At 45.4% G+C, this 14,605-nt stretch overlaps 1 protein-coding gene across 2 annotated transcripts in view; it reads right to left on the bottom strand.

Annotated features, from left to right (window-relative positions):
* Positions 1–13,614, bottom strand: part of LOC137891663 (lamin-A-like) — a 29,063-nt gene extending 15,449 nt beyond the window's left edge. The window contains exons 1-2 of one of the 2 annotated variants that reach the window (XM_068736392.1): positions 13,351–13,614; positions 11,176–11,562 (exon numbers count right to left, since the gene is read on the bottom strand). In XM_068736392.1, the coding sequence (XP_068592493.1) occupies positions 11,176–11,513 (338 nt within the window). In that variant the 5' untranslated portion in view covers positions 11,514–11,562; positions 13,351–13,614. The other variant, XM_068736393.1, reaches the window with a different exon arrangement.
* Between the last annotated feature and the right edge of the window lie 991 nt (positions 13,615–14,605).

Below are 14,605 nucleotides of genomic sequence, written 5' to 3'. Positions count from 1 at the left end.
TCACAATAAAACACATCACCTTCCTCACCTCTAGTATCTCTCTCACACACACACACACACACACACACACACACACACACACACACACACACACACACACACACACACACACACACACACACACACACACACACACACACACACACACACACACACACACACACAGGCTTTGAGGTAACCGTCTGTGAGATTTCTGCTGCCACCACAATATAATTAAGGTGAATGGCAAATTTGTTTCATCTGTAATTTAATTTAACATCTATTTCCGGTAATAATGTCCTCATTCATGTGGATAATTCACAGACCTCAGTGTCAACATTTGTCAGAGTAACAAGTAACATACTTTGTGGTCCTGTTTTTTTTTTTTTTTTTTTTTACATTTTCATTGTTTTTAAGCACCACAAATGAAATTCACCCACATTTTACTGGGGCGGTGGCAGAAATCACAGATATGAATATTTAAAACCATAGGCATATAAAACCAGTTTTATCTGTAGGGTAAGTGAAGAGAGATTTTTTTTAAATGTTCTTATCTTTTAAGCAAAGTTGACTCACATATTCCCATTCATGGCAGTTGCATGGAAAAAGCAAAGTAGCTGCCAGGGATTGAGATGCCTACATGCACACACACCGACACCTGGGAGCTGCCCACTGCAGCTGCAGCTTTGTGCTGTTTACCAGAGAGCAGCTCCCCTGCAGCAGTCGGGGGTTCAGCGCTTTGCACATGGGCACATCTGCTGAAGCTGTGGGGGAACAGAGGGAGGGGGGGGGGGGGCAGCTCATTCACTTCACCCGTGAGATTTCTGCGAGAGGCTGCTATAGTTACAAACAATTCATCACCTCGTTCATTTCCTGTAGTACTATTCAAACAATTCCTCTGACATGCAGTGTAAGTGTCCGTTGATCCATACTGCATGTTCCTATGTAAACACACACACACACACACACACACACACACACACACACACACACACACACACACACACGCGTGTGGGTGGGGTTTCCTGATGACTCACAGCTCAAACACTGAGGAGAGGAAAAAAGGGGTTCTCCCAAACTCCCTATAGATTGTCGAAAATGTTCCCTTGTCCAATTATAGCCCCTCTTTCCTTTTTCCAGCCTCCCTACGTTTATTTTAGCCATTCACAAAGCGGCTTTAAGTGAGAGCGCTGCAGGGAGGAGGTTGTTGAATAATGGGGTTTGAGTAAACAAACATGAGGGCCCAGAAACAGAAACCAGTACCTTTAATACTGTGTTAATGAGCCATTACAATAAAACACCTTCTTTGAAGCAGGCTGCAACTAATTATCATTTTGATGGTAAAATAATTTATTTTTTATTCATCAGATAATTGTTTGGAAAATGTGATGATATCGACACAATTTTCCAGAGTGCAGAACCCTCAGGTATCGAATCTCTTAACACGCAGTGGCCCAAATTCATGCTCGGGGGAGGGGCTTGTCTTCTGACTCGGGACATTAATTAATCAGGATCCACAGACACATCATCTGAAAGCACAAGGCCTCACAACTCATTTTAAAACCCTGGTTTACTTTGTAATAGGATCAAAATCAAATAATTATTCATAATAGGAAAAAATAGGTACCTCGAATTCATTTCAGTATCTCATTGACTAATTCTGACTTTTAGAGGAGACCCGGATCTGGACTCTCATCAAAAGAGTTCAAGAACAGCAACTATTTTATGTTAATTTATGTTAATGTCACGTTTTAAACAATTATTGTCTGCAGACCACCTTTAAGACGCACAGCAGGGAAGCGTTGATCCACACCCTAAAGATAAACAGATGGGAGGAGCACCGCTACCTCAAGTCAACTGTGCTTTTCCAAGTGTGTTGTTCAACCCCCCCAAAAATATGCAGTAAAATAAACATTACAGGCTGGCACATGACCGTTTCCTGCGTTTCTTCAGGGATGAGGAACACAATAACGGGGATTGTGCGTGTATCTGCGTGTGATAAATCACCAGAAACCGACAACAGCGCAGCCTTTGCCAGGGGCCACCCGGACTCATCCACATGTGGCGGATGGGAACAGAGTTGCCAGTGTCTTCAGTCTCAAAGCAGAGCAAATGCCGACCGCGTCTGATTTTGGGGGAGCCGACTTCTGACAAGACAACCGCAGAGGGAGGGGACAGCCAGAGAGGACAGGCGATGTTCTCTCATGTCAAACTCGTGGTTTTGTTTGAGCCGTCTCCAAAGCAAAGTTTGGAAACTGAAAGAGAACCATACGTTATCTCTGTGTGCCATTCACGCCTGGGACCATTTGCATTTGTTAATAATACAGTTCCTCAAACACAGTCAGTCAACAAGGGATGAAAGAGAGAGGTGTCCCGACTTTTAGAGAAAAAACAAAGAAGCACATGTCCACAGACACCAAAAGACATATGAAGCAGCCTTTGTTCCTCCCTGCATGATTAGTTGATGATTCATCTGAGAGGGAGTCAGGCGCCAGCCTTTGTGCTAGTTTATTAGCTACATTCTACTGGTACTGAACCAGATTAAATGCTATGATAAAGAGCAACGCAAGGACTCTGGATGCCACCCTTTCTCTATCGGTGTCGTAAAAAAGAGCAAGCGTTCACTCTTTTTGATCCAACGTTCATGTGACCGCCGAGCCTGGAGGCAACATTGCATCCTTTAGATAACCGGTTGAGCTGCATTGCCTCAACATTGTTGCTTTAAATATAAAACACTGTCTTGCTGCAAGAAGAGACTTTATAAGCATTGTCGCTGTGCGCGCGCGCGCGCACACACACACACACACACACACACACACACACACACACACACACACACACACACACACACACACACACACACACACACACACACACACACACACACACACACACACACACACACACTCTGCATCATTCTCAGTGGAAGGATGTCTCCATTTGCATCCTTGAGTTTAATTCTCATTTGCATTAACAAGACATCTCACCGGTGTCCCCCCCCCCCCCCCCCCTCCCTCCCTTGTGCTCCACGTAGTAAACAACAGATTGTTATAGCCTCCCCTCCAATGACGCAGCTGCACTGAGTTACAATGAGAACTCCACGAGCAGAAAAAGAGCTGCTAATGTTAGCTTTAAGCTAAACTAAAACCCATGTGGAGTTTATGGGACTGTGACGAGCTTTGGCTTCTTCGAGCACATGAGGGAAAAAAAAGGGATTTGATGCCTGGAGTACGACCAAGTTGTGGTTGTGGCGATCGAGTGCTCTCACGCGACTGGCATCGAAAACAGACGTACAAGAAATGCGGGGAAGCTCTCTGGTGAGAACTCCACAGATTAAACTCTTTAAAAAAAAGTTCTAAAAGCACACATCGAGTGTAAAAGGTGGAGTTCATGTGAGGATAATTCATGCGGTGTCAGGTGAGCTGTAAAACGCTGAAAATAATGCTGCATTGACTTTCCTGTCATTGTCTCAACTCTGGCACTCTGTGTCCTGTTCTCTGTGGCAAACCCCACCCTTCTGGCAACAAGTGAAAAAAAACAAACTAAACATGCAAACTATTTTCCAAGTACTTCCTGAGTCAGTGTGTGTGTGTGTGTGTGTGTGTGTGTGTGTGTGTGTGTGTGTGTGTGTGTGTGTGTGTGTGTGTGTGTGTGTGTGTGTGTGTGTGTGTGTGTGTGTGTAAAAACACCAACTGCTTTGAAAAATTCCTTTCCAGTTGTGTGTAACAAACACATTTACACAACAGTAAAATAGCTGAGCATTGCAACACTCACTACTCAATACTGGTGATAAAGATTGCAAATCAAGCTAATCAGAATCTCCTATTATTTTACCAAAGTACAGCAAACTGTAAGTGATGAGGAACAACATGGAGACGATAAAACCTGGCTCCTAACAGAGTCGTAATAAACAAAGTGCAACAGTTAATGCAGAACATCTGAGACGTTCCCTCACAAACTCAGTGCCCTGTTTAGATTATACAGCAGAACTGCTCCAAACAGCCCATTCAACTCACATTCCTGTCAGAGTAAATGAGCTTTTTGCAGATCTGGAATCGGAACATTTTGTTACATAACAGACGAGATGTTAACGAGGGGATGATTGAGGTTACAGTCCAACCTTGCCCAATGGGCTGTTTTTTTGGGCAGAAAGAGCAAGGATGAGGGGAAAAAAAAAAGACAAAGACACACACACACACACACACACACACACACACACACAGAGAGACTGGAGTCCCACCATGTTAAAGTGATTTACTCTGTCCATGTGCGAGTGAGTCATCGAGGGCTTGGCTGGCTCTGAAGGCTCTATGGAAACTCTAATTCTATAAACCACACACACACACACACACACACACACACACACACACACACACACACACACACACACACACACACACACACACACACACACACACACACACACACACACACACACACACACACACACACACACACACACACACACACACACACACACACACACACACACACACACACTCTGGTCAGCTGAAGTCCAAGAGCGACTCTCTCATTACTCGCACACCAATACACCCAACAGAGACGGCTCCATACAGCAGCCATTCAGCGCGTTTGCAGGCCTGCCACATCTGTTTCCCATTACAAAGTATTCCACTAGTAGCCGAGAGAAAACCAGCAGTTCTCTCAGCAGGATCTATAAGCCCTCGTGACATTATCCGTAGGATAAAGAAACATTTACAAAACACAAAGACTGTATAGACCATCAAACAAGCGGTGTGTCCTTAAGCTACAATACCTCGGCATGACAAAATCTGCTTTATCAGGGGAAAAAGGTCAGTAAATAAGAATTCTAAAAAATTAAATATATGTAACGTTTAATAATCTGCAATTATAGGTAATTGTTTAAGCGAAAATGCAAGAAACTAATTTTGTCTTGAGCTTCTCAAATGAGAGGATTTGCTTAATTTTTTGGTTTTATATCATTATTAATTGAATCTATTTGGGTTTTGGACCGTTTGTCTGACAATACAAGTAATATGAAGACAATCTCGGAAGCATTTTCTAACAGTTTAAGAGCAACAATTTACATTAAAATAACCACTCTTTTTGTAGCCATCATCTGTTGATACCAACATACATTTTGAACTCCTTTACTGTACATGTGCTGTTCTCGTGTGATGTCATAAAACACTGTGGAGAAGTGTTGGGTAGGAAAAATACTCCCCCAGAAATGATTAATGGATCTCTTAAAGATAATTCAGGTCTAAATTATTTATCGCTCTCACATGCAAAGCACTCTTTTGTACTTTTGAATCTTCAATGTTGTGACGCTTACAAAAAGGGATCCAATTCACATCGCTGCCGGATGACACCCAGACTCAGGGGCTCCTCTCTGCCCTCGTGTGACTCAAAGTGACGGACACATTGTCTGCCGTCACACAATACAAGCTGAGATCATCGTAGGGGAACACCCCCCCCCCCCCCCCCCCTCTTCCTCCCCGAGGCAGCTAGAAGAACAGAGGAGACGTGCCGTCAAACTGCATGAGGAAAGATGTACAGCCGCGAGATGAAATGTGCCGCTGGAGGTTCAACAGCCCGTTTGGGAGCGGGACTCGTGATGCCGAGCCTCACTTTTAATCCACGAAATGTTCCGGAGTTTATTCGGTTCAAACCTAAGGAGGGCGTCAGCGACAGTGAGACCGATGCAGTCGAGGAAGAAGCGGTACCTTTTGAGTTTTCATTGACGTCGTTCTGGGCATAGTTAATAACATTAATGAAGGCCGTTCCGGGCTCCTGGTGTTGTGCGTGCTGCGCTGCCCCACTTGCATGACTTACCGGGACACTTACTGGGAATTAATACATGGTTAATTGAATTAGTTCTACCTGTGCTTCTGCTGATAGGACGAGTCAAAACGTCTGCAGTGAAAAAGGTTCATTGCTTATTAAAGCTGAAGGATAAAAGACGTTTTATAACGGCAGCTGGCTTTGTATTACGGCGATGCAGTCAATTATGAATAAAGTGGTCAGACTCTGAGCTTCCACATTAAAAAGAGAAATACCTGTCAAGGTGGGTGTTTGACATTTAAACAATGATTTACCAGGATTACAAAGAACCTGGCGAGCCTAATTTTTCATCCCACTAAGTACTCTGACCTAATAACAGCTTGTTACGGTCATTAATTTTTCACCAAGTCTGCATAATTAGTCTTTTAGATGTTGGAGGAAGGTGCAAACAGTATAAAGTGCCATAGTTTCCACTGGAGCTTTAACATATTCACATTTTATCTGCACTACAGAATACTTCTATCACCGTTTATTGTAGAGCTTTCGGCGGTAAATTAATCGGCAACTATTTTGATAATGAATTCATCTTTAGTCTTTTTTTTTTTTTTAAAAAAGGAAGAAAATACCAAATACCAGATTTGGTCTGAGGTACTTTCCCAATCACTTGAGAAAACTAAAAACAGTATAATGCTGTGACTGTTGCCACGAGACCTTTGAAAGAAAGCTTCACTTAGAAAATAAAAATAAAAAAAAAAAAGCAGTGAAGACATTAGATATGCTGAACAGCACCATTAGCAGCACCATCTTAGGAAGAGACTTTGAAGGCAAACATTTTATCTCAACAAGCTTGACATGAGCAGCTCGAGTCCTCCCGTTATCCACAACGTAGCCCCATAATAGCGCGGATGTATAATGTGTCGCCTTAGAGACGCATTTGAAGTTCCCCTCGAGTTAAATATATCGACTTTACTCACTGAAACTCAAACTATGACTAATGTTAGACCACTTCTTATGACATCCACCTCTGCCACCGCTCCGTCACGCTCTCCCTTGTTTTACTTCCTTTCTGTCCTCACCAGGAGGAAGGTTGGCTGGATATTAAAAAGCTTTTGTTTGTCACATTGAGCGCGTTGCTTAGTGAGTGTGAGGTCGGTTTCCTTTGTATCATGAACGCCTGGGCCTACCGTGTAGCTCAGAGAGCACAATACAAACACATAGAAACAAGGTAAAAGGTCAGAATACAACTTTACAACTACTTTGGAAATAGGTCACGGGATGATAATAAAAGAGAATTGTGGGATGGTTATAAGCAACGATAAACACACGAGTCATACTCAACAGAAAGGAAATGGGAATAGTGCTGTAAGATAAGAGCACTTCCTGCTGTGTTCTCTGATAGCTGGCTTCAACGTTTCAGCACCACGTTTCAGTTCTTGCTGCGCCTGGACACGTTCTACCACGTCATGTCTACTGCAGCACTTATTTTACCAATTTACAAAAAAAAAAAGAAGAAAAAAAAAGCATTGTTCCAACGGTCTGGCAGCAAACAAATGTCTGCGAGCTCCGTCTACCTGCAGCCACACCCTGAACCCTGAACCACACTGTGCCAACAGGTGGGGCCGACGCAGCCGCGCTAAATCCCTGCTCTTATGCATTCAAAGCAGGTCTGATCCAGCACAGGGTTCGGCTGTTTACTCTTCAACTTTTACAGTTAAATATCTGTCAGACTTTGACCAAAAAAAAAAAAAAAAAAAAAAAAGGAGCTGTAATAAAGACACAAAGCAGGAATAAAGACACATGCAAGGCACAAATAATACCACATCAACATTAGTTACAGCTGCAAGTAACAAACTAATTAAATCATTGATCTCTTGATTAGATCAGAAATTAAGTTGACATATGGTTTGCCAAACATATTTACTTTAACACCATAGATCACAAGGAAAACCAGCTAATGTTTACATTTGAGACGCTGGAGGCAGCGAATTTAAACCATTTCCTAATAAGAAAAAGATTATCGAAAAAGAAGCAGAAACATTTTCTGTTGAATTGTTTCAGGAAATACACACGTTTGTTGTAAACACTCCCTACTCTAGTCTGCCTGGGTGGAACGTTAACGAAGGATGTAGAGAACAAGTCCTGACAGTGACACCGATGAGCCGGTTTCCCCCCCCACCCCCTCTCCACACACACACACACACACACACACACACACACACACACACACACACACACACACACACACACACACACACACACACACACACACACACACACACACACACACACACACACACACACACACACACAATGTTTCATAGCCAGCGGCGCAGCTGGAGATTAGAGCGGGCACGAGACACCAGCAGACGCACTATTTCAGTCTTAAAGGAGAGACGACTGAACGAGGTCTTGAGTTCTGTAGCTCGGGGGCTCATGTTTAGTGTTTTCTGACCCGGCTCACAGCTTTAGACTTACTGCACCACATTCCACGCACACCTGCTTCTGCCAAGTTATGTGCTTCTTCCTTTTACTGTTCTCAATTATTTACCAGTCAAATAGTGCTGCAGGGAGAATGGGTGGCATTGTGGCCCAGCAGCTTGAGGTTTTGCCTCAGGAGGGAATGGGGGGGCAGCAGCATGTGTTCCCAGTAGTAGTTATGCATACAAAGACGCGCGTGAAGAGACGCAGTGTCACGCCTTTGGGCTAAACAGGTGTGTCCAGTCAACTGAAGTGGCGTGACAGCCCCACCTGTTGCTGTGTGTTCTGTCTAACACGAGGGGGATAACGAAGGGCACCCAACACAAAATCAACACATTGCGAGGCGTAGAGACGTCCGCTTCCGGCCTGCTGCCGTCGCCACCGTCGGCTCGGCTCAGCGTTGCCCGTCAAAGCAGCCCGTCACCGTGTGTATTAATAAAGCCCGACTTCCCGTTACAGAGAGTCAGCAGTCAGCCCATTCCAGAGGCCATGAAAAACCCTCTGAGTCACCCACCCCGTCACACGGCCCAGCCAAGAATCTCAGAGCTCCATGGCAACCCAACACCAAACACTACTGGAGTGGAGCAGATAAAGCCGGCCCGGGCTGGATCCAGGGATACTTTTCCACCACACATGAGTCAAGAGATCTGCTTCCTTTAGAAAACAATACTGCTGGGGGAGCCGTTGGTGCTTCTCTTGCCAAGTAGCTGGAGAGTAGCAAGGAGCACAAAGGCATGGGAGGGGGGGGGGGATATTCAATAATACTGTTCTCTCATCACGTTGAGAGAGAACACACACACACACACACACACACACACACACAGTCTTTTATCCAGAGCGCACAACAAAGTCAACATCCTCATCCACCTGTAGCACAGCATGTGCAAATGTACAAAGCATAGATTGATGAGCTTGGGACGACACACAGGAGCCACTTTAAAAAAAAAGAGGCACATTTCCTGCTGAATTTTTACATTTATATTCATCTTTCCACACGTTAAGCTGAGCCATACCCTCTGAGTTTTGCTCCATGTGCTTCACCGCTCACATTCAATAATAATGTCAACTCTGTAAAGGTAACACAATAGTGCTTCATGGGGGGAAAGGACTCCCTGCTGAAAATATGCCTTGTTGAAATGGAGTTTGTTTATTGGTCTTTGAGCCGGGTTGTAACATTACTATAAAAAAGGCATTTGCTGCATCTCTTTATTCCGTCACTCTCACAAAATGCAGACTGTAAAGGAGCACATGATGTCTGACATGTGAGGAAATGTACTGGGGGAGTACAAATACTTTCCATTTGGTATACTTTCATTTTCTCAGAGCCCTCAGACCCGAGGTGCACTTTGTCGTGACGTTGACACATTCCTCGACAGCCACCGCTGGCTGAGGCCTACTGCAGCGGCCTGATCGGCTGAAAGGGAAACACCGGCAACCAGCTCTGCCAAGCCGCTGCTAACAGCACACTGAGATACAGAACGTGACTCAAAAGGTAAAGAACAGAAGTTAATCATCTACTACCCTCCACACCAACCTTCAGTGCTAAGTTAGCAGGTCACTTTCTATGGGACTTTCCTTCTCCCCGTAATCAAAAATACATATTTTTCCTCTAACCTGTAGTGCCATTTATGAATCTAGATTTGTTTTGGTGTGAGATATCGGCTGTAGAAATGTCTGCCTCTTCTGCAATATAATGGGACTAGATGGCACCCATTTGACAAACTCAACAGCAATGTCGCTTTGCAGAAAGCATGACCTGGTTACTCAAGATAATCCACAGACCTTGTTGGGAGCACTGTCATGTAGGAACTATTTTCTTTCGAACATAGTTCTGACATTAAACTTTTCTTTTTGGTGCCATATAGTTCCATTATATTTGAGAGAAGGCAAACATCTCTACGGCTGATATCTTCAAAACTAGGCAACAAAAAATATGTATTTTTGATTTTGAAGTGAACTTTCCCCAGATCTGAATTCTAAGCTGTGCCTTGTCATCACATGGAGCTTCATGCAGCCGAGTTGTGTCAAACACTGTGATGAAAGACATTTTGTCATCAGGACAGCGATCCCGATGACTAAAGCGTCCTTCTGTGTGTTTAAGGTGCAGCCCGCCTGGCTGGAGGTTTGTCATTTGGAACATCCCCGGGGCTAAATGTGACACGACTGTGCTTGCCAACGGACGAGTCATACTAACGCAACCACCAGGAATGCCGTCGACAGTACTGCTGTTTGCTATGGCTGAACGGTCTGTGCATTCCTGGTAGACAATTAGGGTGTTGCACCACCTCAGTCCTTCTGAATACCAGGTGTGAACAAGAGGCAATACATCAGAAAGGAAAAAAATCACAACATTCCGATCGACATGTTCAGCTTGAACTTTGGCTGCAGCGCCGTCGTAAACACTATGAGGAAATATTTTGAGCTGAAACGGAGCATTTTAAAACAGATGCAAGAGCAAACCTGCACAAATACAGGGACATGATACATAAATCATGTCACATGGAATGTATTCTCATCTGGCCTTTGTGGCTTAATTCTGTTCTCCAAATAAACTAATTATCTGAATTACCTTTTTCGTCTGCGAGACGAAGTAAACATTACTGGCCTACAATGTGAAAAGCATATTAATCTCATGCATCAGAGCCACAGGAATGTTCCTGAGTTACTGTGGGATCGGTTGCCAGGAACCAGAAAACAGCAAACAAATGTTACATCATCAATCCTGCGACACTAGAAAGACACTAGACGGATCTCTGGATGGCTCCAGGTGGTTCTGCTGACTTTGAAAGTCTGTTTTATTCCAAAGCATTTAACAATGCATTAAGAGAAACAACGTGTTCAGAGGGATGCCTATAATATACGATCATATAAAACAACTATGATAACCTGTACCATGTGTGTCGTAAGAAAGCCACTCCCTCTCAAGCTCCACCCCTCACAAGCTCCTCCTACCTGGCTTTGAGCTCCTTGTGGTCCTCCTTCAGCTTGCTCAGCTCCAGCTGCATGCGCGCTCGCTCCTTGGCCACCTGGTCCAGCGTCTTGCGGGCGTCGGCCAGCTCGGCCTCATAGGCGGCCTTCATGCCCGACACGTCGCGGGTGACCGAGGACTCCGACTCGGTGATGCGCATGCGCAGTCCGGCGTTCTCCGACTCCAGGGAGCGCACCTTGTCGATGTAGACGGCCAGCCGGTCGTTGAGGTTGCACAGGTCCTCCTTCTCCTGCAGCCTGGTGATGCGGGCCGGGGAGGTGGTGGCACCGCGGCCGGTGCGTTTCTGGCTCGGGGTTTCCATGGTAATAATGGCTCAGCAAGAGGTGCAGACAGGGGGGGTGAGTCACTGGCTGTGGGGGAGGAGGGTGAGATAAGAAGAGTTAATGAAAACTACAGCATCTGAGCTTCATTCTCTGCAAACGCAGTGCACCAAATCATGGGTTGAATCACACGTTAAACTTTAATGGAGTTTATTCTGAAGAAATGTTCCACTCTTACGCAACCTTGTCTGGGCAGCCCGCCTGCGGTGCTGGGTCTGCTCACAGATCTGCATGAGAATATATTCCAGGATCCTTTTTCCACAGCCAGTGAGCGCGTCTATAAAACTTCATTAAACACCTATCCCTCTACAGTATTTCAGTTGGTGTTAAAAGCAGTGGGCAGAGCAGGAATGTGATCTGTTTTTCTTGGTTCTTTTAGGAGTTCAGATTACAAACCCTCTCTTGTTTTATAAAAGACGGCGCTACAGTTTTCCTGCTAACATCCCTTATTCACACCAGCATTTTGTGTAACACGCCTCGAAGTCATCTCCTCCAGCTCCCTTAAATTGTTGCAGGAGCAGTTAAGCCACTTTATGCAATTCACTCCTGAGCAAACATATTTCCCACGAACATCAACCCGTACACACACACACACACACACACACACACACACACACACACACACACACACACACACACACACACACACACACACACACACACACACACACACACACACACACACACACACGGCAATTAAAACACATTTATAATTACTCCTAAAATATGCAGCCGTAGCAAGGGACAACAAAATAAATGAAAACATTTCCCTCCTCCTCTGCTCTCCACAGACTTTTTGGGAAAATGGAGAGAAACCACAAAAAAAAGAAGCTTCTAATTACTTCCACGGACGGCATGTTGTGCAGTGATCCTCTCGCCCACAACTACTTACAACTAGGGTAATACCAAAGTGTTGACTCATAACATCAACAAATGCTGCAAGATGCCCCAATAAGGACATGGACCCGCTACAGATGTGTGCTGACAAGAAGAACGAATAAAAGAGAGCAGTGGAATATCTGAAAATTAAAATCAACCTCTTTGAAATCTTCAACGGACCAAAATTGCAAATGTAATGCAGCGATTATAAATGAGGCCTTCAACAACTTTCATAGATGTATCAGTGTTGTTATCAACTGCACCTGTGGCTGTACAGGTGTGACTTCAAAAAAAACAGCATCTTATTTCCCGCTCACGACCCAAACGGCGGGGAGACGACTCCAATTTAATTCAGCAGTGGGTGGACCCTCCACCGCCCATTACCAAAAGTGCACACAAGGACGTGCCCGCCCATGTGGGTGGGTTGGCGCACACATCGCATGCGTGCACATGAAGCGTGCACACGCCCACGAAGCGTGCACACGCCCACAGGAGCAAACCCATACACTCACAAGTGCTCTCCGGCCTAATTCTGAATAAATGAAGCATCCACTTAGGCTCCCAAAATGCAGTGAGCGTTAACAGGTGGTGTCTGGTGGTCCACTCTCCTGTAACAGCAGGCAGTGAAATGAGCTGCGACTTTCAAAGTTACTCCACACCGCTCCCTGACTAAATTACACCAACTGAGCTGACTGAAGTTAAACAAGCACTATATTATGAGCACAGTAGTCGCACGACCAGTTGAACAAACAGAAAGTCTCACAGGGAGACAGAAATCTGAGCGCACTCTCTGAACCTTACCTCGGCTGTGTGGGAACCTCTCGACTTCAGCCTGCTGAAGGGACTAAAAGTGAGAGTACAGGACCTTTCTAGAAGTTTGTCTGCTGGCTTGTGTGTGTGTGTGTGTGTGTGTGTGAGTGTGTGTGTGAGCTGCCATACCCCAGAGGAGCGTAGAGAAGAGGATCCGTTGAATAATGCAGTCTTGCTCTCCGCTAGTGGGTGTGTGTGCCTTTGGCTCGTGCCCTGAACTGCTCTCCTAGCTGTCGCTCACCGCACATGTACCTACTGCTGGAGAGGGAGAGAGGGGGCGGGAGCGCATGAGAGGGGAGGGTGGGGCTGCGAGGAGGAGTCAGCCCAGACAGTCTGTGTACACACACACACACACACACACACACACACACACACACACACACACACACACAGAGCTGCTGAGCTTTATCTCTCCCTATCTTTTCCTTTCTCATTTCACTCAGACAGAGCCCCCGCAGACACACTGACCTCAGCGACTGGTGCAAGTGGTCTGTCAATAAAACGCAGCGACGCAGGCGACGCTGAACAGCTCCCGGGTGGGTGAAAGCGTGTGAATGTGCGGATCTCACCCTGCTCCTCCCTGCTGCTATGAAGAATGCATTCTTTGCCCACATTTCTGGTTTTTAAAAAAACAAAACAAAAAAACAATAACAAAACAAACAGCTGTGACATCCGAGCAAAAAAGAAAAGAGACGACCTCGGCACACACACAACATCGCGAGGCCGTCAAACAAATCCAGAGTACATGGAACTCATTAATCTCCTCACAGCGGCGTCGTGTTGTCCATGGCAGGGCACCAACCCGACGACAAGCTCGTCCACTGAATCCAAAGAGGATAAAATCCACAAATCTTTGGTATCATAATCCCAGCGGGTCATAGGATAACTGCCACATGTCATCTTGAAAGTCCAAAAGGTCTGACACTCCAACACCAACTTGATTCTGGTCTTATATTTATTTCCTCTGGGTGGAGTTAATGGAGTCACAGGTCCAATCAATGCAGGGGGAAAAGACGTTTTCTGCGTGCGTGTCTGTGTGTATATGCATCTCCTCACCATGGAAATGGAGGTTAGTCTATTCGTTAGCATGCGTGTGTGTGTGTGTGTGTGTGTGTGTGTGTGTGTGTGTGTGTGTGTGTGTGTGTGTGTGTGTGTGTGTGTGTGTGTGTGTGTGTGTGTGTGTGTGTGTGTGTGTGTGTGTCCGTGTGTGTGTGTGTGTCCGTGTGGTTAAACAAGGGGCAAGACAGCGTCTCTGTTTTTGGGCATGGGGCCGGCCCAGTGGCAAAGGGAGTATCCTGGCTTCACCGTGGCCTTCCAGTGGAAAGGAGCCGTCAGCCTCTGAAGCTGCCTCTCTGAGTCACACATCCCTATACAAACAGCTCAC

Source organism: Cebidichthys violaceus, unplaced genomic scaffold (genome assembly GCF_023349555.1).
Source record: "Cebidichthys violaceus isolate CVI_PGR_0920_01 unplaced genomic scaffold, fCebVio1.0.p SCAF_7, whole genome shotgun sequence".
In the NCBI taxonomy this organism is placed as follows: domain Eukaryota; kingdom Metazoa; phylum Chordata; class Actinopteri; order Perciformes; family Stichaeidae; genus Cebidichthys; species Cebidichthys violaceus.
This window is presented reverse-complemented; position numbering and strand designations above follow the sequence as displayed.